At 44.1% G+C, this 27,169-nt stretch overlaps 1 protein-coding gene across 1 annotated transcript; it reads left to right on the plus strand.

Annotated features, from left to right (window-relative positions):
- Positions 1-222: 222 nt before the first annotated feature.
- On the plus strand, positions 223-26,281 carry snrnp200 (small nuclear ribonucleoprotein 200 (U5)). The gene is made up of 45 exons (XM_088909136.1): positions 223-505; positions 1,142-1,305; positions 1,905-2,076; positions 2,441-2,633; positions 2,958-3,013; positions 3,701-3,799; positions 4,301-4,453; positions 4,940-5,039; positions 5,369-5,505; positions 5,901-5,984; positions 6,671-6,844; positions 7,386-7,523; positions 8,351-8,506; positions 8,735-8,905; positions 9,381-9,574; positions 9,872-9,995; positions 10,398-10,547; positions 10,729-10,839; positions 11,186-11,317; positions 11,871-12,059; positions 12,424-12,621; positions 13,148-13,300; positions 13,854-13,934; positions 14,290-14,373; positions 14,599-14,705; positions 15,200-15,318; positions 15,531-15,685; positions 15,877-16,066; positions 16,378-16,551; positions 16,881-17,041; positions 17,605-17,832; positions 18,287-18,478; positions 18,983-19,161; positions 19,623-19,774; positions 20,343-20,451; positions 20,687-20,795; positions 21,295-21,484; positions 21,776-21,940; positions 22,209-22,330; positions 22,974-23,117; positions 23,574-23,750; positions 24,021-24,181; positions 24,583-24,664; positions 24,798-24,890; positions 25,371-26,281. The coding sequence occupies exons 1-45, from the start codon at positions 461-463 to the stop codon at positions 25,518-25,520; spliced, it is 6,417 nt and encodes a 2,138-aa protein (XP_088765262.1). The 5' UTR covers positions 223-460; the 3' UTR covers positions 25,521-26,281.
- Positions 26,282-27,169: the final 888 nt, after the last annotated feature.

A 27,169-nucleotide genomic window follows, 5' to 3' on the forward strand; every position in this document is an offset into this window, starting at 1 on the left:
CCAAACCGGTTAACATAATCACACTACAATTTAATAGTGCAATTACTGTTTTCGATTCATAATCAATACTAGACATATGCATCTCATGTTATACTGCAACATTCTCGCTATTTGTTTTTTTTTCAAAAGCACAGTCCAGCATCTCGTATTTGGACTTCTGACCTCCCGCCTCCCCACATGACAGGTTACTTTTACCGTGCCCCGGAAGCGGAAGTGATCTGCGCAGTGGGCCCGGTGGCGTGTGTGTTTTTGAAACGCACAGCCAACGCGAGAGAAGTGATCAGAGTAGAGGGGGGGCTGAGAATTAATTCCTAAATACTATAAACAGTTATCCTGTAGCAAGTAAGGTAGATCCCTGGATACAAAAAGAAATCGTATACAGACGTAACAGATATCTTATCTTTCTTCTGACGAGGTAGGCTTGAGCGGGGAGGTCGGCGTGTGAAGCGCCGGATCGGCCATGGCGGATGTTACCGCTCGGAGCCTGCAGTACGAGTACAAAGCCGTAAGTAGCACAAACAGCGCGCCAGTGCAAATGTAGCTATAACTTTTTGTTGTATTCGAGCTTGTGGCGTTCTGTAAGTTTTGCATCGCAAGCTGGAAAAAGTGAAACGTTTGCAACCCTACGTCGCGAGTGTGGGGCGAGATGGGACTGTTCAGTTCTCAATGTAGGGCTGATTTTTCTGTTTACAAGAGGTCTGTGTGCAAAGGTGAGTTGTTACTTAGTTTGCGCTATTCCCTTGCATACTTTGGCTTTGCCATAACCCCCTCTTATTTTATTACCAGAGCCTCAAAAGCTCTGGTATGAAGCAGGTTTCTTTGAAGTTGCAGCAATCAAAGAGCCGGGGGGTTAAATGGCCAATTAAGCCAATAATTATGATTACGATTAAGAGCTGACCTAGAATGAATATCTACAGATACCTTGGGTCTCCAAGTTTTGACATTGCTGTTGGTTTGGATCCCAATAGGTGAGTCAGGGGAGCAAGAAATGAGAGGAGGTATAGAGTTAGTAAAGGAGCCAGTAGGGCCTCATCTGATCACTGATGTTTGCACAGCATCTGTTCAGAGTACTTTGTATTGGTCTGAAATTATGATGCATACAGAGCCGTGGCCTGAATGTTTTCTTTTTCTCCCGGAACAGAACTCTAATCTTGTACTGCAAGCAGATCGGTCTCTGATCGACCGGACTCGCCGCGATGAGCCCACAGGTGAGGTTCTGTCCCTTGTGGGAAAGCTGGATGGTACCAAGATGGGGGACAAGGCCCAGAGGACAAAGCCACAGATGCTGGAGGAGAGAAGAGCCAAGTAAGACCATATGGGTTTAATAGATTGAGTTCAGAGTCTTTCCTTGCTGTCCTGGGACTAGTGTATGCCACCTGAAGAGTTTTATTGTTACTGTTTTATGAGCATGTGGTGTGTAAACATGGCATAGTGGCCCAATGTTTGTGAACATGGCCATCCGGATGATAGAGCCATATTTCCCGGTGTAGGCTTGTCCTGGAAACGTGTAGACCTGGAAAAAACACTTGGAAATAAAATGTCCTGGTAAAGGAAATACAATATCGGTTACATTACTACATGTTAATACACCTTTTAAGTGCTGGTGTTTTTTTTTTTAATCGTGTATGTGCATGTGGTAAAATTGAAATAGATCAGTGGATGCTTTTTGTGATGCCGGCTCTCCAGACAGGTTTGGCTATCCTTGTAATCCTCAAGGACTGGAACTACATAGTCCTGCTGTGTAGTTTTACAGAATGTGACTGATTGTGTGTGGAGTTACCTTTGAGGCACCTGCAGTGTTTAAGCCCACTGTAATGGAAGAGTGTGGGATCCTGAGTGCTGAGGCTCTGGCTGAGCGGTTTAGGGGAGATTGACGACCCTGTGCCCACTTGTTCTTCGTGCAGGAGGAGGAAGAGAGACGAGGACCGGCATGACATCAACAAGATGAAGGGTTTCACCCTGCTGTCAGAGGGCATCGATGAGATGGTGGGCATCGTCTACAAGCCCAAAACCAAGGAGACCAGGGAGACCTATGAGGTTCTTCTCAGCTTCATCCAGGCTGCCCTGGGAGACCAGGTGAGGGGCGTGTTTCAGTAGTCTCTTGTTGTGGTGCTTTGACACATTACTGGAAGCTTTAGGAAGTTTTTTTCTGCAACAGTGTGGTATGTTTGCAAGGTGCGTTGTGTTGTGGTGTATGTGCTTCATCACAAAATGTTATCATCCTATTGCCTAATGGCTTATATATTACTGCTTTATCGTGATTTTTGTCATGATTGGCACCATCTCAGAATCTTAACAAGTTACATTGGGTTGTAACATAGCTTTTAAGAATGTTTACTAGAACATTAAGAGATGGGGTTATAACATTTTCAAAGCAAAATCTCGAGATGAGGGAGGCTTCTTCCCTGTGACTGATCAGGCTTTTTGAATGTCCTTGAAGCCCAGAGACATCTTGTGTGGGGCAGCCGACGAGGTGCTGGCTGTGCTGAAGAACGAGAAGATGAGAGACAAGGAACGACGCAAGGAGATTGAGCAGCTGCTGGGTCCCACTGACGACACGCGTTACCATGTGCTGGTCAACCTGGGCAAGAAGATCAGCGACTACGGGGGAGACAAGGAGCTCCAGAATATGGGTACAGAGTCCACCTGTCACTTTATTACAGGGGCAGCTAGCCTAGAACCTGGAGAGCTGCGGCCTTGTGGATTTTATTTAAGCCTGCAGTATTATATTTGATTCTTGATCTTAATGGGTGAAAACACCTGTTTTGTTTAATAGTGATTGATGGTTTGTAGGTGTGTGCCAGTCCTACAGTATTGAAGCTTACTAGATTAGAATTAATACACAATTAAATGGATTTATCATTTATAGGAATTGGATAGGAAAGGTGTATTGCAGAACACTATTGTATGTGCATTCTCTCCTGATGATCTTTCATATTGCCATTTTTGTGTTGTAGATGACAATATTGATGAAACCTATGGTGTCAATGTACAGTTTGAGTCTGATGAAGAGGTGAGTATATGTGACATCTAACCTTACCAAATATAAAGAGCTGTAGGCTTCCCTCCCCCCAGAATCCCAATAAAAATGAGTACAAAATGGGCAGAAAAATTCAAAATTGAAATGGCATATGACCTGGAGGAAGATGATTTACATCCAGGCTGCCATGTGTCCCAAGATTTAAGTGGGAATTCTGAGTGGCGGGTGAAAATGAGTAGAACGTTTGTCTATTTCAAATATTTGTGAAGAATTACATTGGCATATTGGGTTAAAATGAATATTTCCTGGTTCTTGGATCAGATCTACTGTTTCTGGAATCAATCCAGCATGATAAGATACTTTATAAGGCACAAAGGAATGTCCTTCTCTAAAAGGCTTAAAAATTGTAATTTTTAAGTCAGAGAAGCTGAACACAGTTTCAAAATCCTCTACAGCGCTGAGGGTCTGGAATAAGAAATTCAACCATATTGCCAAAGCTTATACACTGGTTTTTTACAAGAATCATTTGGATACATTCCTGGTGTCAATTTGCCTCTAGCAAGCCAATGAACTAGATGGGCCAAATGGCTGGTCTACTCTGGTTTGTGACCTTTCTGCGGCTCTTGTGTGGGGCATAGCAAATGGAGAAGTCATATATGTGCTTACAGTTACTGTGTGTGTAGCTGTATGTCAGTGTGCTGACAGCTGTGTTTGTTGCAGGAGGGAGATGAGGACCAGTATGGGGAGGTTCGAGATGAAGTGTCTGATGAAGACAGCGAGGGGGTGGAGGCCGATGTGGGCTGTACTCTCAGTGCCAATGTAAGTGTTGCCAGTTCCTCCTGTCTTATTCCCTCTCTACCTCTGAGTGAATCTCGTGTCTCTTTTTCATTCTTATTTCTTGTTCCCTGTTTAGTTTATCTTGTTTTTAAAAAAATATGTATTAAATATATATATAATAAATCACACTGTCTGAGTTTTCCTTTGCATAAAAAAAAGTCAAATTTCAATGTGTTTCAACATGAAAAACACCTGGAACATGCCATTTCTGCTTTTATTTGTCAGTGGGCCATATTTCAAGTATCTGGATTCCCTTAATGCTCAGAATCGTTTTTCTTTCAGAACTCAAGATTTGTAGTTTCATAGTCTTGTCAGTTAGAATTGTATTTTTGTTCACAAGAGTTCCCAGATAATTGAGAATATTAGGGCTGACATTGAATGAGATTACTGCAGAAGATATTGCATTTCATCAAACGTGGATTGGACCAGATTTTTCTGTCCTTGTCCCCCAGAAATTAACTTGCCTTATTCCTGTTTCTGCAGCTGGGCTCTTCAGGTGATGTCATGACTGCCAAGAAGAAAGACCTGCACCCTCGTGACATTGATGCCTTCTGGCTCCAGAGGCAGCTGAGCCGTTTCTACGACGATGCCATCGTGTCTCAGAAGAAGGCAGATGAGGTGCTGGAGATCTTGAAGGTGAGGTCCCTGAGCATGCAGACCACACATACCTCAGAATCTGGGTACCCCAAATAAGAACTCTTACCATCCCTTCAATGAGGAGAAAATTATCCAGATTCTGGGTCTCCACTGAAAAATATAGTAAAACCTGGAAACCAACTTCGGTGTTAGCTGACATTTCTTCTTCACAATATTCTGATTGCACGGATTTCAAAACGTGTATTATATTTTCCTTGAAGCAGGATGGCAATAGTAAATGTGTGGGACAGATATAAACATCTTTTAGTGAAGTAGAAAACAAAAACTTGAAGGCGATTCATTTTTATTTCCTGTCCTGGTTCTTGAACTCCTGCATGGTGTCTTCAGTCAAGTAGGTTTGTGTCTATCCAACAGGCAGCATCTGTTTTTTCTAAACATTAGAACACCAGGGAAGGAGAGCAAAGGATTAGATGGTGGTGGTGGGGTCGGTTCAGTGTATTGGGAGATGTTTGTGTTGCTTTACAGACGGCCAGTGACGACAGGGAGTGTGAGAACCAGCTGGTCCTGCTTCTGGGCTTCAATACCTTTGACTTCATCAAGGTCCTCCGACAGCACCGGCGAATGAGTGAGTCTGGGCTGGTGGTACCTGTGTTCATGTGGAGGAGTGTGGTGGGCGTAAATGACAGGTCTTGCTCAGTGTAATGTTTTACACAGTAGCATAGCAGTTACAGGTTACATGGGGATTAGGTTGAAATACAGCTTGGGGAGTACAAGTGTTTTGCTTACATTTTAATGATGCCATTCCAGCTGATTTTTTAATTATTATTTAGGGTGAACAAGCAGCATGTTTAATGCAACTTAAGCTGAACAGAATAATAAAATCGCAGCTTAAACTCTGTGATAGAGAAGTTATTCCTCTCCGTCACTCACATGTTCTGTGCTGTTGCTCCTCAGTCCAGTACTGTACCATGCTGGCCAGCGCTCAGAGTGAGGCGGAAAAGGAGAGGATTATTAGTAAAATGGAAGCAGACCCCGATCTTTCCAAAGTACTGTACCAGCTCCAGGAAACTGAGAAAGAGGACATTATTCGGGTAAGAGATGAGTGTTCAAGATATTAATTGCACTACTAATTACCTCTTTTGGCATGTTATTGCTTCAAATCTCGTTCATATTACTTCTAATCAAACCTGCACTTAATTATCTGCTTAGCTCTACATTCCATTACATTTAAAATAGAGGAGGACTTGAAGCTTAAAATTCAAGATGTAACTGTTTTAAATATCACCCTGTATACCAGTATAAAGTTTTATAAATAGTAAATTATATACCAAGAAATGCTGAACTGTCTTGATCTACCTAGGACTGGAACTGGGAATTAGCTTGTGCTAAACAGGCCTAAAAGTGAAGTGTGCCAGTACTGGAAGTAGAGCTGCAGTGCTTTGCCTAGAGGGAAACTGTCTGAGTCGGGGTGTGTTTCTTGCTGCAGGAGGAGCGGTCCAGGAGGGAGCGAGTGAGGAAATCCCGAGTGGATAACGACCTGGAGGCCATGGACCTGGACCAGCAGGGGGAGGTGAGGCCCAGCATTTTCTTCCTCTTGACACTGCGGCCGCTTTCCTAGTTTTATTTCAGTTTAGGATATATAATACAGGACAAGGTTACACATAGCAGCGTGACCCATTACTTATGCAAACCTGAGCTCAGCTAATTGTCTCTGGTATTCTGTTCCCCCCCCCCAAAATAACCAGTGACAGTACTGTCTATAAGAATACTTTTAATGAAGAGAAATTTAACAGTAAGTACTTCCATCATTGAGTTTGAGGTAGTTGTTTGACAGTAGATCAAGCTGTGATTGTAAATAGAGTGGAAGAGTATAATGAAACATCTACGAGGTTGTACAGAAAGTTATTTTTATAGGAGGCTAGTGAAAAATCACTTTGAACATGGTGCATAATCTCTAGCTGCCACAGGATCACTTTCACTTTGCTGAAATTCCGATGTTTTCAACTGTGAAGTTCCAGTCTCAAGAACGTCATTGGATATTCAAAAGCACGTTCCTTTAAAATGGTTATCGATCTGACTTCTTTAACCTATGTTGAATAGTAATGTTTGATTTTTAAGTCCTTGTCCTTGTACATCGACTTCTACCCAGGTCAAATAATTACCATTTCTGTTGATAAATTTCACATATTTTCCTGAAGTTTCTCAAATGCCAAGAGTAACGGCATTTCTCCTCTTACCCTGTTACTGTTCACCCAGACTCTGGCGCCCAGGCAGCTCCTGGACCTGGAGGACCTCGCTTTCACGCAGGGCAGCCACTTCATGGCCAACAAGCGATGCCAGCTGCCCGACGGCTCCTTCAGGAAACAGCGCAAGGGCTATGAGGAGGTGCACGTGCCTGCGCTCAAGCCCAAGCCCTTTGCTGACGATGAGGTACAGCACTCAGCTGTCAGGGGGGTTCAGCCAGGAAGCAGCCTAGCTCCAGGTTCTGGTTTCTAAGGGTCTAGTCAGCTCATACTCTATTATTACCATAACTTCAAAATACTGGATGTTACATTTTTCACATAGTGCCTTGGCACTAGTTCTAAGTGTCAGCCTTTGGCATGACTGTCCTATCAGCCCTTGCTTGATGCACAAGTCCAAGTCCACCTTGCACAAGTGTTTATTTTTGCACTAGTTCCAACTTGTCCCTGTCAAAGCATCCCAAAGGGCACGATGTATGAAATGTTTTTAAGTTTTCTAAAACTGAGAAGGTGATCATCCTTTATCAATGCAAAAGTCCCATGATCCTTCTTTTTACAGTCAAGTATGTCTGTCTGGTCAGACACATGTTGAATTTGCTTGATGTAAAGAATAACGAAGCAAAATGTTTCAGACAGGGTGTAGTCAATGAAAATCTCCTTGTGCTGTGAAACGTAGAATATTTTCTTAATCTGACCTTTATATATTGATGTTCTATTTCTGTTTTGTACAGGTCTTAGTGCCTATTGAGAAGTTACCCAAGTATGCCCAGGCTGGGTTTGAGGGCTTTAAAACTCTGAACAGGATCCAGAGCAAGCTGTTCAAATCTGCCATGGACACCGATCAGAACCTGCTGGTTTGTGCTCCCACGGTGAGTGTGGACTCTTGGCTCTAATGAACAAGATCACATGGTTACTGATTTTTTTTTTGCCACCTGAAATGTTTCCAACTGATCACAGTCATAACCTAAAAAGGGCAATTGTGAAAAGGGAGTTGAGGAGACACAAAAACCTGTTAACCTGAATCCCAAATCCTGGTTGCGTGATTCACCATCGGCAGACAGGAGCATGTGAATGAAAGAAGAAATGGTTAGCAACCCTAATCAGATCTGGCATTTGCATTTTTACACAACCCCAAGTCCCCAGCCAATGTACAGGTTGTAGCGGTTGTGTTTTGTCTTGATCAGGAGGGTGTGTGTTTTGCCTTGGCATTACAGACCTCCTCTTGTTTCAGGATGAAATATCAAGAAATACATTTGAAATTCTCTGGACCTGGACAAGTGGGCATGGGGTTTAAATGTTAATCTGGGTCTTGTGCTGATTGTTGGTGAAGTATTTAGTGGGAAATGGTTGGAGAGGTAATGGTTGTATAGTGGAGGTGAATAGCTGGTGTAAACAGGTGGAGAAGCTCAACTTTGAAGGCCACCGTAACACCAACTGTGTACAATGTATTTTTACCGTACTTTGAGGATGTTTTATTTCTTTTAACCATCCAGTCACAGGAATGGACAGTGAGGTGGTGTTATCTGTGTGTAGGCTTCGGCACTATTTAATACTGTCAAACAATGCAGTCAAATAAGTGTCAGGTTAGAGGTGGCGTGTCGCAACAGGGAACGGAAAGTACAAGAACAGAGCTGAAGGGGTTGGGTGCATATCAAAGAGAGCAGGAGCCTTCACATTCTCTTACCTTTTTCCGCAGGGTGCTGGCAAGACCAATGTAGCGCTGATGGCCATGCTGCGCGAGATTGGCAAGCACATCAATCTAGATGGCACCATCAATGTGGACGAGTTCAAAATCATCTACGTGGCCCCCATGAGGTCCCTGGTGCAGGAGATGGTGGGAAGCTTCGGCAAGGTGAGGCATCTATAGCAAAGTCGCTCTGCTACACTTTTATTAAGTAATTGTTGCTGTGATTTGCTTTTTGTAGGATTAAGTTGACATAAGGATTATCATAGTGCCAAGTTAAATCTTTTCTCTCAGGATGTTTTAGCACTATATTTGTAGTAATCACCCTGTTATTATATATATATATGTTAATATATATGTAGAGTGCTTTCATTCATGTCTAATGCTGTTCCCCAGCGCCTGGCCAGCTATGGTATCACAGTAGCCGAGTTGACTGGGGATCACCAGCTGTGCAAGGAGGAGATCAACGCCACTCAGATCATTGTGTGCACACCAGAGAAGTGGGACATCATCACTCGGAAGGGAGGGGAGCGCACCTACACCCAGCTAGTGCGCCTCATCATTATAGTAAGTACTTGCTGCCCCCATATCCCAGTAAGTAAGCTAGTAAGTGACCTGCATGCTGCTCATTCTGTTAAAATTAAGGTCAGCAAAGGTAGGGAGTGCAGTGATGTTTAACCTGAGGTTAATATGTGCCCACATTTGCACTGTAATGATTGATGATGCTTTTCATAAAATGTCTCATTTGAGTTTATTGGGAAATATGGAAATTAAAAGCAAGAGAAAGTGGTATCCAGATAAGGATGGTAGCATATTTGATGTTTTAAACTACATAGACTTTATTGGGGGTGATGTGGTTTGTCTACTCACGGGTACAGGTGTGAAAATGACTTCAGAGATGTTGAGGAGAAGCAAATTTAAATAGGTTTGAATTTAGGAACGGGTTAAACCAAGCTAGATATAAGAGTTGTGACTCCCAAGACAGGACTGGCATGTGTAGATTTCTGCTTGTTCCTCCAAATGATCCCGTTCCCGTCACTAGGATGAGATCCACCTTCTCCACGATGACAGAGGACCGGTGCTGGAGTCGCTGGTGGCCAGAACAATCCGCAACATTGAGATGACGCAGGAGGACGTGCGTCTGATCGGCCTGAGCGCCACGCTGCCCAACTACGAGGACGTGGCTACTTTCCTAAGGGTGGACCCTGCCAAAGGGCTCTTCTACTTTGACAACAGGTGACTGTCCATGTCTTTACTCATGGGGATGGGTTGTGAAACAAAAGTGAAAACCTGCTTCCTTAAGGCTACACAAATGCTTGAAACAATTTAATCATTATGAACTGTATTGCCACTGAATGCAAACCATAGCCATTGGAGCCATATATGACATTTACCCACTTGTCTGTTTTTGCAGAAGATATAGTTGCTAAAGATATAATTTCTCTCAGGTGGAAACTAGGTTTCTGCTACTGTTTTTTCTTTCAAAACCTGTGACGTTTGCTGTGACGTTTCCCCGTTTTGCTCTGCCTTCAGTTTCCGCCCCGTTCCTCTGGAGCAGACGTACGTGGGGATCACGGAGAAGAAAGCCATCAAGAGGTTCCAGATCATGAATGAGATTGTGTACGAGAAAATCATGGAGCATGCTGGGAAGAACCAGGTGCGATCCTCCCATCCTGACAGCCTAGTTACATTCATTGATGGGGATATGAATGGGTTTTGGGACGTTGCTGAAAATGCCGTTGTAAGAGTAGATGTGAGCTATGAGTAAACCCATTATGTAATACTTAAAACATTGCCTTGTTCTGTCATTTGCATCCAAAATCCTGCTACTGGAAGGGAAAGGCACTCAATTACAACTGTTTCCAAGTTCAAATGACCAGCTTCTGTTTTTATTTTTCTCAAATGTATCTGATAAGCTCCCAAAATCATTTTGAAGGAGTTGTGTTTTATAATAATGGTGTTGTTTCATTGTTATGTTGACAGCTGTGCCAACTCTGGTAAAGCTCGTCTCTGTATAACACTGCATTTGTAGTGAATGTTTCTAACCTCTGGTGTGCAGGTCCTGGTGTTCGTGCATTCCCGGAAGGAGACTGGGAAGACTGCACGTGCGATCAGGGACATGTGTTTGGAAAAGGACACCCTGGGGCTTTTCCTTCGAGAAGGCTCAGCCTCCACTGAAGTCTTGAGGACTGAGGCCGAGCAGTGCAAGGTGAGGAAAGGAGAGGGGGGGCATTGAGTAAGGGGGCAGAGCTGAAGCAGATGGGAAGTCAGTGAGGAGGGGGCAGACGGGTTTGGACAGCTCGTTCATAGCAAAAACGTGGGGTGGGGAAAAAGCATGACCCTGACAAGCTAAAACCTGCAGCAAAGAAAATATTTTCATCTTTTCCCAGAACTTGGAGCTGAAGGACCTGCTGCCCTATGGCTTTGCTATTCATCATGCGGGTATGACCAGAGTGGACAGGACACTTGTGGAGGACCTGTTTGCAGATAGACATATCCAGGTTAGCTTCTGTTTCTAAACTTCGTGCAGCTTTTCACTTGAGATCTGTGGTAATGCGGATACAACACATACAACTCGGTGGCATTCTATAGTGATTATATCTTACACGTAGCATTGCCTTTACTGAAGCAATTTCCTGTATGATTTTAAATATTCAGATAAATCTGAGTGGCGTTCTAGTGCCTTGTCCTTTGTTGGAAATCATATCGCAAAAGTGATGATTGCAGTTTCTGCAGATGTTTATAAAATCATAAATCTGTGCAAAGTGTTGTTTTTTTTTTTTAAATGGCTGCTCCTCCGTATAGCTGTATGAGTAAAGATGACATCATGGTGGTGTTCTTCGGCAGGTGCTTGTGTCGACTGCCACTCTGGCCTGGGGTGTGAACTTGCCAGCACACACTGTCATTATCAAAGGGACCCAGGTGTACAGTCCAGAGAAGGGGCGCTGGACGGAGCTGGGAGCTCTGGACATTCTGCAGGTAAGTTAATTCTCAGTGTTGGGGGCTTCATACCACAGCAGATTGTCATTGTACAATATAAATGCTTGTTTTCTCATTGGACCTTTTTGAATGATTTAAGCTTTTAACCCTTTAAAGAGGTTTGATGTGTGTCAGGCTACGTTCAAGAACTGCATTGAGGAAAACTGTTAATTAACTACAGTTACATGTTTATACATTTGCTTTTGTAGAAGTTGACAGGTGTCGTCTCTGCTTTCTCTAACAAGTTCTACATTGTAATCGGCCTTGTACGTTTGTAAATCCCCTGTGAATGTGAACTTGGAATGTTTCAGCTGAATTTAATTTGTAGTCTTGAACCTTTCTGCAGTTCTGCTTGTTAAATATCCATTTCTTGATTTGCATTTTTTTTCTATAGGACACTTCCAGTTTATTTTAATGCAATATGTATATCACCCTGGATAGATGATAATTGTACAAGCTTAATGGCTTGTGCTAGGCCATGCTGTTAAGACCCAGGTCTCAAGGGAAGTGTTTTGATCAGAATTGTTGACAAGATCATTCTTTGCGTTTCCAGATGCTGGGAAGAGCTGGGCGTCCCCAGTACGACACAAAGGGAGAAGGCATCCTGATCACCTCACATGGGGAGCTGCAGTACTATCTGTCTCTACTCAACCAGCAGCTGCCCATTGAGAGCCAGATGGTGTCCAAGCTGCCTGACATGCTCAACGCCGAGATCGTCCTGGGCAACGTGCAGAATGCGAAGGTATAGCTTGCAAGCTATGTAACCAATAATTAAGGTGTACCATTATCTTATGTTTTCTGAAAAAAGTTAGAAAGCATTATATAAACATCCAGTAAAGTAAATAGAAGCGTTAATAATGTGCTGGCTGTCTAGTTGTGCTGACACCTACCTGGCTCATTATAGAATCTTGTTCAATAAACTGAGTTTGTGATTCTGAATCCCTCAGTCAGTTGATTCACATTTTATCACAGTTTTGCAGATTTCCCCATAAGTGTTGCGAACATTAAGTTTGCATTATTATGTCTGTATGCTTTGCTGTTATGTTACCATGTTTTCATTTTTCTTTGCTACATTTACACTCCACTTTCTCCATGTCATCCTGCAGGATGCAGTGAACTGGCTGGGCTACACCTACCTGTATATCCGGGTACTGAGGAACCCCACCCTGTACGGGGTGTCCCACGACGAGAAGGCTGCCGACCCTCTCCTGGAACGGAGGCGCCTGGATCTGGTGCACACTGCTGCAGTCGTCCTGGACAAGAACAACCTGATTAAATACGACAAGAGGTCCGGCAGCTTCCAGGTACTGGAGATGGGCTGGGGGGAATGGAGAGGAGCTCTACAGCACAGGATTGGGAACAGTTGTCAGCAGCTAGTTTGCTTTCCCGGTAATGATGTGTGCATTTGGTTCCTCTGACAGTTCTCCTGAAAAGGCTGCTAAATTAGGGGAATAACAGGGAGAACCTTTTTTGAACCAAGGTTCTATAGCATGAAATATGGTCGTAGATTTAGTTTCAGGTCTTTTAACAGATCGGTGGGATCAAGATTAGTAACAGGTAAAGGCTAATTTCTCTTCTTAGCTACTCTCTTCTGTTCTCCTGTACCTTATTTCTTTGCAACTTTCTCTCTGTCCCTCACACCTGAAGAAGGCTTTTCAGCCAGAATGTAGTGTTTCTTTTCCTTACCTTTCAGCATGGATTGAACCTTTACCTGTTCTAATGCTGTCTATGCATGCAGATGCAGCACCCTGCCCAGATATCAAGATGTTTAGTGCCTTGCTGTGTGGTTCTCCTATATCACTGGCTTTTTTGCTTGTCTTGCCCCTCTAGGTAACGGACCTGGGCCGCATTGCTAGCCACTTCTACATCACCCACGACTCCATCCAGACCTACAACCAGCTGCTGAAGCCCACACTCAGTGAGATCGAGCTCTTCCGCGTCTTCTCCCTGTCCTCCGAGTTCAGGAACATCACTGTGCGCGAGGTGAGCCTTGTTACCTCTCCCTGCACCATCCTCTTCGCACAGTCGTCACAGATTTCTGTGCAACTGGAATCACACAAGCTCTCAGGCTAGGTTACGCAAGTCACATGAGTCCCTTATAGTCTTTAGTAGTAGAAGCCCAGGGTTAAATTTTAGTTTCATTCTATTAAATTCCCACATGGTTTCAACTGGTGTTAAAATTACTGCTTTATGAATGTGTTGAAGTAGAAAGTGAGTGAGCATTTTGGAGGTTTGTAAATTCTCTAGTGCTGAGATCCAAAGCAATCTAATACAATTAGCAGGTGGGCTCTGTGTGGATACATTGCTGTATAGCTCACTTACAGTAGAAGGACAGAACAGCCAGAAGTTAAGTATGTTGTTCAAGGTAATGCACCATGAGTCAGTGACAGGGCCTTTTCTGCTAAACATTAAAGAATGTATTGCTTAGATATATGCAGTACCTGGACACCATCACTGATGAATTTGATTTTAGACCTTTACAGTTATGCACTGGGTAATGAGTTTTGCCTTCTTTTTTCCCCATTTTGTTAAACAGGAGGAGAAACTGGAGCTTCAGAAGCTACTGGAGAGAGTCCCTATTCCTGTAAAGGAGAGCATTGAGGAGCCCAGTGCCAAGGTGCGATGTTCAAGGAATCTGTAATGCCTGCGAGAGACTTGTCTTCATATTGCAGCAAACCTTCCACTAATCTAATCATCAGCTGAGATGTCATGTCGTTCCTCTCTGCCTCAACGGCAAAATAATTTATTCATTAATATTACATCAAGATGTAAATTTAATCTTGATTTTGTTTGCCAAATTACAATTTTGAAGTTTGGATTTTAAAGAACGTTTTGTTAAATTACAATTCAGTATCCAATACCCAGGTATTAATGGATTACTTGCATCTCCAACACAAGAGTCCTGTTCTCAGACTGGTAAACTGCAGAATGTCAGGGAGTTAGTGTGTAAGTGTTCCTCTTCGTCTCTGCAGATCAATGTTCTGCTGCAGGCCTACATCTCCCAGCTGAAACTGGAGGGTTTTGCTCTGATGGCAGACATGGTATATGTCACACAGGTGAGTGAAGGAAGGAGAATTTCAACATAAGTAAGGTTGGTTTGTGAGTCTTTGTATGTCATGGTGCATCATGCAAATATAATAGAAATACATAACCCTCTTTCTTGGTGTAAACACAGTGTCAGCATAGCTGTGGCTTGGTTGAGGTTATGACTGGAGCTGGCGGCTTGTTTCAGAAACTTCTTGGTTCCGGAATGTACCTGACTCTTTCATCTCTCTCTACAGTCTGCAGGACGTCTAATGAGGGCGATATTCGAGATCGTTCTGAACCGGGGCTGGGCCCAGCTTACTGACAAGACCATCAACCTCTGCAAGATGATTGACAAGAGAATGTGAGTCTTTGCCTGCTGTCTGCCACCATCACATCCTAGGCTGTCATGTATTCAGTACAAGTAATCAAAGGAAAATCCTGCCCCCTAACAAAAGCAGGACAAGGCTTGTTTTCAATTTGCTGCTGCTGCCCACTCACAAACCTTTTTCCAAGCAGCTTTTCCATGACATTTTGTCTTTTCAGGCCAATATTTTTTAGGGTGTGTATTTTCTGGTTGGTTATAAGTTGAGACAATGCAAAGCAAGTTACTATTAAAAAAAATCTCTACCTCACAAAGATTTCTAAATGGGAAATTATATGAAACTGTTTTTCAGAGATATTGGTTTAAATAAGTATTTTAATACATAGTCTGTGTGGCATTATTCAGAAAGTGATTGGATTCCGGGAAACAGGGCTCCTTGCTGTTGGACCTGTGGCTCTCGGGTTTGTTTCAGTGCGCTAAGTGTATCTGCTGGGACAGGGTCATCCTCTAACCCACCAGTCTCTCCCCATCAGGTGGCAGTCCATGTCTCCACTGCGGCAGTTCAGGAAGCTGCCTGAAGAAGTCATCAAGAAGATCGAAAAGAAGAACTTCCCCTTTGAGCGTCTCTACGACCTCAACCACAACGAAATAGGTGAATCTTTTATCACTAGAATCACTCTTCAAATCTGATTGGACACCAGCTAACAGGACAAGACTCTTGTACTTCTCTCTGGCCTGTTATCTCCTACTAGCATAAATTCCAGGATTGTGCCACACTGAACGTAACCCTAGATGTACTGTATCCACAGTACAGTCATTTAGGTGTCCAACACCTAAAGTTTCCTTCACGTTCTGTTTCTTCAGGGGAGCTGATCCGCATGCCTAAAATGGGCAAGACCATTCACAAATACGTGCACCAGTTCCCCAAACTGGACCTGTCTGTGCACCTGCAGCCCATCACGCGGTCCACTTTGAAGGTGGAGCTGACCATTACCCCAGACTTCCAGTGGGACGAAAAGGTGAGCTCTCCATCCCTCCTCTTCACTTTCCCTTGCTGATTGCAGTCTATTTTTTCCTTTTTCTTTATAATTTGACTCTCTCTCTCTCTGAGTGGTGTATCAGTTGTGGTACAGATTCTTCTTTTGTTGCAGAACAGAGTCATGTCCGGTTCTCAAAGGGTTAATCTTGGGAGTTGCTTCCCTCTCTGCAGGTCCATGGCACCTCTGAGGCGTTCTGGATCCTGGTGGAGGATGTGGACAGCGAGGTCATCCTGCACCATGAGTACTTCCTGCTCAAGGCCAAGTACGCCCAAGACGAGCACCTGGTCACGTTCTTCGTGCCTGTGTTTGAGCCACTGCCCCCCCAGTACTTCATCCGTGTGGCCTCAGACCGCTGGCTGTGTGAGTGAGCATTTTGACTGCTACCGTGCGTGCGTATGACACTAGATTATCACCTTTAAAGTGATAAAATGATTTTAGTAGCTAAAGAGCAAATGGTGGCTTTTTTAAAGGAGTGAATTCTGTCGGGTTTTCTGTCTTTCTCTTAGAATTGAACGAATATGGTGAAGGCAGTCTTATAAATAAAAACGTCAGGAGAGGATTTGTTGAAAAAACTAAGTGGAAGCGCCTTTGGTCCATTTCTTTGATTCATTTCTGCGCAGTGCCAATCTCTGAGCCAGCTCCTGTTATTTATTTTCTTGCGTGTTGCACAGCCTGCGAGACCCAGCTCCCCGTGTCATTTCGGCACTTGATCCTGCCGGAAAAGTACCCCCCGCCAACGGAGCTGTTGGATTTGCAGCCCCTGCCTGTCTCGGCCCTGAGGAACAGCGCTTTCGAGAGTCTCTACCAGGACAGGTTCCCCTTCTTCAACCCCATCCAGACGCAGGGTAAGCAGGCCCCCCCCATCACATCACGGGTGGGGAAATACAAGAGAGACTCCCACAGGATAGCCGATTTGAATATTCAGTGTTAATTTTCATGTATCATATCAAAAATATTCTATACCACTCATGTTTATGATTCTCCAGCTCGGCAAACCCTGAGATTCGAGATTCCCATTATGCTGCAGTCTGGTGATTTGTATTCTCCTCTCCTAGTGGAGTCTGGCCAGTGCCTTTGTCATTGCTCAATGTTTTTGGCTTTTATTGAAGATCTTTCTTTCGGGTTGATGGTAGATGGTTAATCTCGCATTCTGTCTCTGTGTGGCTCCCCCTAGTGTTCAATGCTGTGTACAACAGTGATGACAATGTGTTTGTGGGCGCGCCGACGGGCAGCGGGAAGACCATCTGTGCAGAGTTTGCCATTTTGAGAATGCTGCTGCAGAATGCAGAGGGGCGCTGTGTCTATATCACACCCATGGAGGCTCTGGCCGAGCAGGTAAGTGTTGCTGTAGCTCTGATTAACCCTGAAAAACAATGGGACCTTTCATCAAATTTTTCTTTCCTCTGTCCTGACTTGTTGCCTACATCATTTGCACCCATCTTAGTAAACAAGCACTACTGCAGAGGTGGGCAAGACCTCAGTAGCAATTTAGTCTTGATCTAAGAATTCATGAAGACCTCAAGACAAAGGCATGATGGGGTTCCTGTCACTCCCACCAGGCTGACTGTGCATCATAGAAAACTTCAAATTTTACATCCAGTGCAAATATCCAAGTTGTGTTATTGACTTAGCCTTCACTGTACCTTACCTTATCATGTCCACGCTATTAATAAGGGATCCTCAACTCCTTTCTTTTATAGGGGCTTAGGATTTTCTGGTTTTCAGTCCACCTGAACTGACTCCCTCTATTACTTTTCTCAGATTTCTCCGAAGATCATGGAAGTTCAGTGAATCTTGCTAGTCCAAAGTCCTCACTGACCTCTGCAGTTACTTGTGTAATCTTGTATGTTCTGTATAGTCTGCCTGACTGTAAGCTTCTCTGCACTTGGCCCCATCAGGTGTTTGCAGACTGGTATGAGAAATTCCAGGAGACGCTGAGCAAGAAGGTGGTTCTGCTGACAGGGGAGACCAGCACGGATCTCAAGTTGCTCGGGAAGGGCGACATCATCATCAGCACTCCGGAGAAGTGGGATATCTTGTCCCGGCGCTGGAAGCAGCGCAAGAATGTCCAGAACGTCAGCCTGTTCATCATTGACGAGACGCACCTCATTGGGGGGGAGAATGGGGTAGGTGTTGGTGTGCTTCCTCTCAACTAAATTCAGGGGTGCTTAGTGTTTGTGAATACGGGTCCCTTTTTGACTCGTAGTTTCTTTGTGGTTCTCTAGAAAAAACAATAGTGTAGTACCCGTTTTTTTTGTGAGGGTCATGATCAGATTTGAATGAAAAGGACCTTGACCTCTCTTAAGAGTCAGTTTGCATGAGTTCAGTATTTGCATGAAATAAAATTATCTAGACCATATGAAAAGTTGCAAATGATAGAAAGCCAAATGTCATACAGACTTATTGAAAGAAGCCAGGGTTCAACGGCATGGCTAACTAGCTTGTTCCACAGCCCTTTGGGTAAAGGAATGCCTCGTGTTCTTGGTTTAATATGCTCTTCTATGTAGTTTTATATGGAATTATCTGTTCTCTCCTGACCAGTGTGGCACAACAATAACCAGTGCTTCCTCCCCTACACAGCCCGTTCTGGAGGTGATCTGTTCCAGGATGCGCTATATCTCCTCTCAGATCGAGCGGCCAATCCGCATCGTCGCTCTCAGCTCCTCCCTCTCCAATGCCAAGGACGTTGCCCATTGGCTGGGCTGCAGCACCACGGCAACGTTCAACTTCCACCCCAACGTGCGCCCCGTCCCACTGGAGCTGCACATCCAGGTAATGAGTGTGACATTTCTGTTACGTGACATGGGTTGGTGGTTGTTTTCATCTTATCCTTTCATCCTAGAATCTTTAATGATCCTTAAAAAAATAGGAAAGAACATCCTTTGTTTATCCGAGCGTTCAGTTTTTTTTGGAGTTTGCATGTTCTGTTTCCAGACAGTTGCTCCTCCGACATCCCAAAGATGGTCAAGGTAGATTTGTTTGGCTGCTTTAAATTGATATTTTCCACACAGTGGAGGTCAGGAGTTTTCTGGTGTATCTGCTACTACTTACATGACCGTAGAGAAACAGGATCCGTTGAGTTTGATTATTGTTGTTTTTACACGGTTACTCATCAGAAGTCTGGATGGTGCTTGATCTTTTTTGAGAATTCTATCAACATCAAGATGAGTAAAAATAAGAAATTGGGTCATGCTGAATTTGCGCCAGAGTTACCCAGCAGCAGCTCGAAGTGGCTTGAGGTTGCAGTGGTGTTTTTTTGTCTGTCTTCGACCTCAGGGTTTCAACGTGAGCCACACACAGACCCGCCTGCTGTCCATGGCCAAGCCGGTGTACCATGCGATCATGAAGCACTCTCCCAGCAAGCCCGCCATCGTGTTCGTGCCGTCCCGCAAGCAGACGCGGCTCACTGCCATCGACATCCTCACCTTCTGCACTGCCGACATCACGCCGCAGAGGTGACGAATCGGCTTCTTGTTAAGAATGTTTTTCTGTTTTCGTCCGTGTACTCTGTTCAGCAGAGGTCCTACACTACAGGGAAAATGCTGAATACATAGCCTGGTGGTTTACTAATGTTGAGCTCAGCAGCCGTGTTTGGAGAAGCTACAACAAAAACAACTTTGAAGATCGACTCAGGTCCCACTGCAGTCACATGGAAAATGATTCCAGATCACTGTGAAAGAGGGGTAGAAGGGTTACTCACATTTCTGAAAGAGGATCTCAAGGAGTGAGAAGCTCTAGGTGCTGAGGTGCCTTTAAAACTTAGCTCTCTATCTACTAAAATGGTTTATTTTATTTGTTTCTCTTTGCATTGCCCTTAAGTCTTTCCTTGGACCTCAAGTGTTACTGTCCGAACAGCTCACTCTGTCCAATGGAGTGCCTTACAAATGATGTTTCCCTGGCCATGCTGTGTCCTCAGGTTCCTTCACTGCACAGAGAAGGACCTGTCCCCTTACCTAGAGAAGCTGAGCGATGTGACGCTAAAGGAGACGCTAGCCAACGGAGTGGGGTACCTCCACGAGGGCCTGACCCCCACCGAGCGGAGGATTGTGGAGCAGCTTTTCAATTCTGGTGAGGGGAATGAGACTGATTGGCATGATCAGTAGGTTATGCCCATGGTCTAATTAGGTGGGGGTTGGCATATTAGCTTAGGAGGGAGACAGCCTGTCAATTAATTGAGATAATTGAACCTAGATATTGCAGAGTATAGAACAGGTCCACAATTGCTATGGAGAAATATCCCACATTTGCTCTGCAGTGGGTCTTATGTAGGTTTTGGAGATAAAATCTGCTATATAAATGTTTTGGGAGACAAGCCTATGAAAGGCACTGTGCTCCTCGTTACAAGGTAGATAAAATGTGCATTTACCTCTGAATGCATGTTTCACAGCATTGACAGGAAGGAGGAAGGGGACTTGTAAATATCTGCCAGTATGCATTTTATTCATGGTTGGGAGCTAAATTCACTCAAGACAATGTTGCACACAGACACTCCATTTGAGGTCTCACACAGTTGTCATAGACTGAAGTAAAAACTGAATGGCGGCTGCCTGTCTGTTTATTTTAAGAAAATAAAATACCGCACCATGGCGTTGAACATGCGTATGGTATTCTGATATGTATGACCTCTCTTTCTCAGGTGCTGTGCAGGTGGTGGTGGCATCTCGCTCGCTCTGCTGGGGCACCAGCATATCTTCCCACCTGGTGATCGTCATGGACACACAATATTACAATGGCAAGATCCATGCGTGAGTCTCCCACCCAAGCTACGTTTCACTTCTTGGTTGCATGCTTTAAGTTCTTGGGTTTCAAGCATGATATTGAGCTTCATGAACTTCAGTTCTTTTAACTGCCCACCTCTGCAGATCTGTTCCTTACAACTACGTTTTTTTTCTCGTGTATTGCGTTTAGTGCATTGTGCATTGCCCCTCTAAGGGACTTACGTTAGTAAAGGGAAGCTGCCTCCTCTTCTCCGTCTCTCAGGTATGTCGACTATCCGATCTACGACGTGCTGCAGATGGTGGGCAGGGCGAACCGGCCTCTGCAGGATGACGAGGGCCGCTGTGTCATCATGTGTCAGGGCTCCAAGAAGGTAAGACTTGGCCGCTACTGCTGGCGCCACCCTCCCACCCTCACACAGCTCACCTGCTCTCGGCGTGCAACAGGGGAGAAGACTGGAGGAGCTTGGGAGGTCATTGAGGCCAACTGGTAAAATCAGCATTTGAGTTACAAGGAAAAAGAAAATCGCAAGGTGGATCAATTTTTTATTTAGATAGGTATTGCTCTCTTTCAGATCTGGAGAGCCACAGATATGCAGGTTTTATAGGGAGGTTTAATATGCCACTATAGGAAAGAACCTCAATGGAAATAGTGATAATTTAAACCAATTAAGTAATTAATGTATTTGCCAAATTCTTATCTGGGATGAGGTTTGACCAGTAGTGTCATTGAATTAGACGCACTGTTTGTTACAATACGTACTACAGTCTTCAAAGCTTTGGTTGGTTAACACAGAATCCTTGCAGATAGTATCATGTCTAATGTGCAGCTTCAGTGGTTGCTATAACATGCTCACTTGTCTTTTTACACAGGATTTCTTCAAAAAATTCCTGTATGAACCATTGCCAGTGGAGTCTCACCTGGACCACTGTCTCCATGACCACTTCAATGCTGAGATTGTCACCAAGACGGTGGAGAACAAGCAGGATGCTGTGGACTACCTCACTTGGACCTTTCTGTACCGCCGTATGACCCAGAACCCCAACTACTACAATTTACAGGGTGAGCTGCCAGAGAGAGCACCTGATGCACTTACACGCTGACACTGAACCGCAATATAACTGCGGTCAAGGCCGCATACTCCCTGAACAGCACTCACAGCTACACCTCCTTGCACTCCAGCCTTCACACTCTGAACTCATCTGAACCACTATTGAATCTCAGGGTGAATGGTATTAACACTGCTGTACATGATGGGTTCAGAATCTGCACACGAACGCATTCAGAGGTGGCTGAGCAATGCCAACTGAAAAGCACTGTCATAATGGGGTCTGCATCTCCCTCCTTTCACAGGCATGTCCCACAGGCACTTGTCAGACCACCTCTCGGAGCTGGTGGAGCACACGCTGAACGATCTGGAGCAGTCCAAGTGCATCAGCATCGAGGACGAGATGGACGTGGCACCTCTCAACCTGGGCATGATTGCGGCCTACTACTATATCAACTACACCACTATCGGTACCTCCCCCGCTTTCCTCTCACTTCATGTCAAATAGACGCTTTTAATTTCTTAATGTGCAACAGTTCTCCAGAATGAAATAGGAGGTACCGTAGAGTCTGCACGTTTGAGCTTTAGCTTCTTGTAATGCTTGATGCCGTTCAGTATTTATCAAAATTCTAGAAAAACCTTTGAAAATGAATGTAAAATAAAAATATTAGTTTCAATTATCCATTATAAGTATGCATTATCCATTTAATCTCTCTTCTTTTTTTAATCACTTTTCAGAGCTGTTCAGTATGTCTCTCAATGCCAAGACGAAGATCCGTGGGCTCATTGAGATCATTTCCAATGCTGCCGAGTACAAGAACATTCCCATCAGGCACCACGAGGACACACTGCTGCGGCAGGTAGGGACACAGAGCCAGGGGATACAACCAGATACTGCCAGATCTGAAAGTTTCCGTCATGGTACAGTTCATTAAAACCAGTCAGCAGTTGCAGATTACGTGATCAGGTGCTGGAGTGCTTTACATGAGGGAGTGGGAGGGAACATTCACAGACTGAGGTACTGAATTGAAAGAGAATACTTTCTTTCTCTTTCAGTATAATAGTCACATCCTTTTGGAATGTGTAAGTGTACAAAAAGTATGATGTAATCTACTACCTACATTAAGGCTTCTCCATTCCTTATCCTGGGGAGCCCTGATCTAGTTTGTGTTACAGCTCCTCTGTTTCTAAACACTGGGAATACTGGGATATATTGTCAATTCTGAAATCTATTCATTTAAGAAAATTCAAATCCTTGACTGTTGAAGGATATTTAGATTTTGGTTCTAGGACATCTCCACATTAATTAACAAATCATCTGCCTAATTGAAGATCATTGTTTATTCTTGACCTCTAAAAGCTGCTGGAATGGGACTCCCGACCTACTGTATATCACAATCTGCATTTTCATGTTATGAATAAACCATGGCAATTAGTAGACTCCAGTGTTTATTTTTCATCTGGTCCTGAATGTTACTCTCTCTCTCTCCAATCCTGTCACAGCTGGCTCAGAAGGTCCCTCACAAGCTCAACAACCCCAAATTCAATGACCCTCACGTGAAGACCAACCTCCTGCTCCAGGCCCACCTGTCCCGCATGCAGCTGAGCGCCGAACTGCAGTCGGACACAGAGGAGATCCTTAGCAAGGTGGGCTTTCTCTCTCTTCGTGGACACCTCAGTTCCTCTGACAGCAGCCCCACAGTTCCGTCTCATCCTTGCAAGTGCAGGGAAACTTCTATTCAGCATGGCCATCTGGATCTTAGCAGTACAAAGTGTGTGGGTTGAGAAAACTTGTCAGTGGTTGTTCTGCACGGTCTACTGTCTTCTCAAGCTTACTCACTTTAACACTGCATCGGGCCTACTGCTCTCTTGTGCAGTACTGGCTGCACGGTCTCATGTCCCTGGTCCAGTTCAGGTAGACCATGCTTTCTGACTTTATAAATGATGACAAGGACATCCGTTTGATCCAGACTGTTGTTCCTAGCCAGGCTGATTATCGCACCCTCTCCCGTGATATGGCTGTGTTTGCCATTGATGCCCTTTTCAGTATTGGCACCGGGCAGTGTTGTACCAACTCACTACTCACTCTGTTGTCTTTTCCAGGCTATCCGTCTGATCCAGGCCTGCGTGGATGTGCTGTCCAGTAATGGCTGGCTGAGCCCGGCGCTGGCTGCCATGGAGCTGGCCCAGATGGTGACCCAGGCCATGTGGTCCAAGGACTCCTACCTGAAACAGCTGCCCTACTTCACCTCTGAGCACATCAAGCGCTGCACGGATAAGGCAAGGATCTCATCTCTGTTTACTCAGTCTAATTCTGCAGTGTTTGGTGTGCTTGTTTTTAAACCATTCCAGTCTAGATCTGGGAATCGGCTCAATCAGAAATGAAATTAATCACAGAGACGTATGGTTAGGCCAAACTCTTGCGATGGCATGTAATAGAAAGGCATATGGTTTTATTTTTTCTAATATTTAAGCAATACCAAGGGGTGATCGCTCTGGCTGACCAAAGCAAAGTGTCTGATGTGTTCGTGGTCGTGGGTCTGTTCCCAGGGTGTCGAGAGCATATTTGACATCATGGAGATGGAGGACGACGAGCGCAGTGCCTTGCTGCAGCTCTCAGATGGCCAGATGGCAGACGTGGCTCGTTTCTGCAACCGCTACCCCAACATCGAGCTCTCCTACGAGGTGGCCGAGAAGGACGGCGTCAAGAGGTGAGGGAAGGGCTCTTGAAGGCGGTCCTGCACTCCCATAGATTAGGGGTGAAAGACATGATGGGGTTCCTGTCACTCCCACCAGGATGACACTGTATCATAGAAATCTACAGACTTTACATGCAGTGCAAATATTTGTGCATGACCTAGACTTGACGTGAAAAGGGATGGTGAGGATCGGTTGTTTGTAAAGAATGACAAAGGCATAAAGTATTATTAAAAACAGCTCTAGATGGTGGGGAAAAAAGTAATGATAAACTTTTAATCAGAAAGGTTTCTAATTTAACTGTTAATGAGTTTAGTTCGACTATTCCTGGAGAATGGTTCACCGTACATAATATGCAAAAATGTCTAAGGCCTCTTACTTTCCGTGTCATCATGTTAATGCCCTCTGTCCACAGCGGTGGCCCCGTGGTGGTTCTGGTACAGCTGGAGAGAGAGGAGGAGGTGACCGGGCCCGTCATTGCGCCACTCTTCCCACAGGTGAGGAAGAAGTTTTCTTTTATCTAGTGTAGTGCTGCTCTGTGGCAGGTGAACTGTGCAGTCTTATCTGGCCAGTTTTACTGCTAATTGGGCATTTTGTTTTCATGGCTCATCTGATCTCCTGTTTTTCCAGAAACGTGAGGAGGGCTGGTGGGTGGTGATTGGAGACCCCAAATCCAACAGCCTGATTTCCATTAAGAGATTGACGCTGCAGCAGAAGGCTAAGGTAAGCCAGCGCTGGTCATGGAGTTCCATTTTACAGGCCAGCACCGAACAGGACCCAGAAAGTCCTCCATGTCCAGCTGACATCGATATTTGTCTCAATATGGAATATGTTTACATGAAGATTATTAAATTAACAACATTGGCACCATTTCATTTATATTTCTCTTATATAAAACCTGTCAACAGGTACATGCTGTCAATCAGTAACACCTTCTCTCATAATCAAAAGTGTGAAAAGTATCCACATGTACCCTTGTCAGATGTATCGTTATATCTTGCTCCTAAATGTAGTGTATACAGCTGTACTATATTAAATGACCCCTGCTTGCTGGACAGGCACATTTAGTGATGCTGGAAAAAACACCTTATGGTGGATATCTCCTTTACTGCCATAGTGTCACTACCTACCAGCGTTACGGTTTCATATCTTTCTTGGGGACAATAAATAATGGGGCTAACTTGATTTCTCCATCTCACGTAGGTGAAACTGGACTTTGTTGCACCTGCCCAGGGTGTCCACAACTACACCCTGTACTTCATGAGCGATGCTTACATGGGCTGTGACCAGGAGTACAAGTTCAGTGTGGATGTGAAGGAGGCTGACAGCGAGGGCGACAGTGATTCTGACTGAGAGTGATTCCCCCCCCCCCAAATCATCTGGACTGAATCAGCCCTGGGTGGCCAGCTCCCTGATCTTTGTATATCACGATTTCAAGCTCTAAAACAATTTGTAAAAGGAAATTGACAGATTATGCAATGTTGCATTCCAACGCTGTTTTTTTTGTCATATAATCAGGCTCGCATGTTACTATGCTACGTAAAGCGGAGATCTTAAGAATTTAAATCTAGGTTAAGTGTTATCTGCCCTTCTTAGGCCCACCCTCTACCTAAAATAGCAATGATCAAGGGAACTTCAACTCCCACCAGCCTTTGAGATAGTGGGGATGCTCAAGAACGTGTCAGGTGGCTGTACATTAACCATCATTGATTCAGTGTGGTATGGTTATTTGTTCTGTCATGGATAACATTGTGTACAGAATACAGGCAATTAGTGCATTAGTCCTGCTGTTTTTAAAAGAGGAAATGTGTTAAGTAAGAAATGTTAAAACTGTCTTGCTGAACTTCCCCCCCCCCCCCCCCATAGTTAATGTAGATTGGTTTTTACATTTATTGACGAGTGGGTAAGATATCCTTGGTATTTTTTTATGCGATTAAGTGCTCTGAGAGGGGTGTTCCTCTACAAATGCTGCAAGTGAATTTGAAATTAAAGTTTTTGTACAGACATTTTCTTTCAATTGTGAAAAGGCTCGAGGTTGATGTCAAGTTTAGATCTGCAGTGGACGAATACAGCTGTCTGTCATCAATCCAAATAAAGACCATGAGCACAAAAAACAGCTTCTGTTCATTTTGTATTAAATTGAATTAACCTGTACTTGTTCCTTTGCAGCCAACTCTGATGCATCTCCCTGCTTCAACCTCTTTCTATTTAAATGTACATTTTCTTCAATATAAAGTGGATATCAAAACCCTTGTACACACCCTTAGTGAAATTTCAGCTTTTATTGATGAAAACACTAAACTCAAGACAAATCATGTGAGATCTTTTTTCACTTTTAATAAGAGCTTGTAAGCAACTATATTAAGTGAAAACAAATCGATCATTTTTAGGAAAAATAAAACTTTCAATGCCTTGGCTGCATAAGTGTGCACACCCTTTATAAAGGGGGTTGTAACTGTGTTCAGATTTAACCAATCACATTCCAAATCATGTACAAAGGTAATCTGCCTTCACCTGAAATCAACTGAAGTGTTTCTGATTAGCCCTAGATAAAATCAGCTGTTCTGTCCCTGAAGGTTTCTTGGTTGCACAGAGCAGAGATAAGGTCTACAAGGAGCTAATGGAAGACCTATGAGATCTTATTGTTGAAAGATACAGATCAGCAGAGGGATAGAAAAGAATTTCAAAGGCATTACATAATGGAACACTGTAAAGACCATCATTACGAAGTGGAGGAAACACCAGGACATTGTAAAGATCAGGATGTCCCTCCAAAACTGATGACCGGGCAAGGAGAAAGTTCATCAGGGAGGCTACCAAAAGGCCAACCGCACGAGTTTATGGCAGTAACTGACCACTCCCTGCATATTACAACCATTTCACATATTCTCCACAAGTCTGAGCTATGGGATAGGGTGGCAAAAAAAGAAGCCATTTCTCACAAAAAAACATCCACGCCCTTAAACAATTGCAAGAAGGCACATTCAGTCTCCTAAAACCAT

The sequence above is a fragment of the Atractosteus spatula genome, chromosome 2 (assembly GCF_055471065.1).
Source record: "Atractosteus spatula isolate fAtrSpa1 chromosome 2, fAtrSpa1.hap1, whole genome shotgun sequence".
Classification (NCBI taxonomy): Eukaryota; Metazoa; Chordata; class Actinopteri; order Semionotiformes; family Lepisosteidae; genus Atractosteus; species Atractosteus spatula.

Coding starts and splice junctions, on each gene's coding strand:
- snrnp200 (XM_088909136.1), top strand. CDS start 461: ATGGCGGATGTTACCGCTCGGAGCCTGCAGTACGAGTACAAAGCC. Junction 13,935..14,289: donor TTGAGGAGCCCAGTGCCAAG/GTGCGATGTTCA, acceptor TCGTCTCTGCAG/ATCAATGTTCTGCTGCAGGC. Junction 14,374..14,598: donor ACATGGTATATGTCACACAG/GTGAGTGAAGGA, acceptor CTCTCTCTACAG/TCTGCAGGACGTCTAATGAG.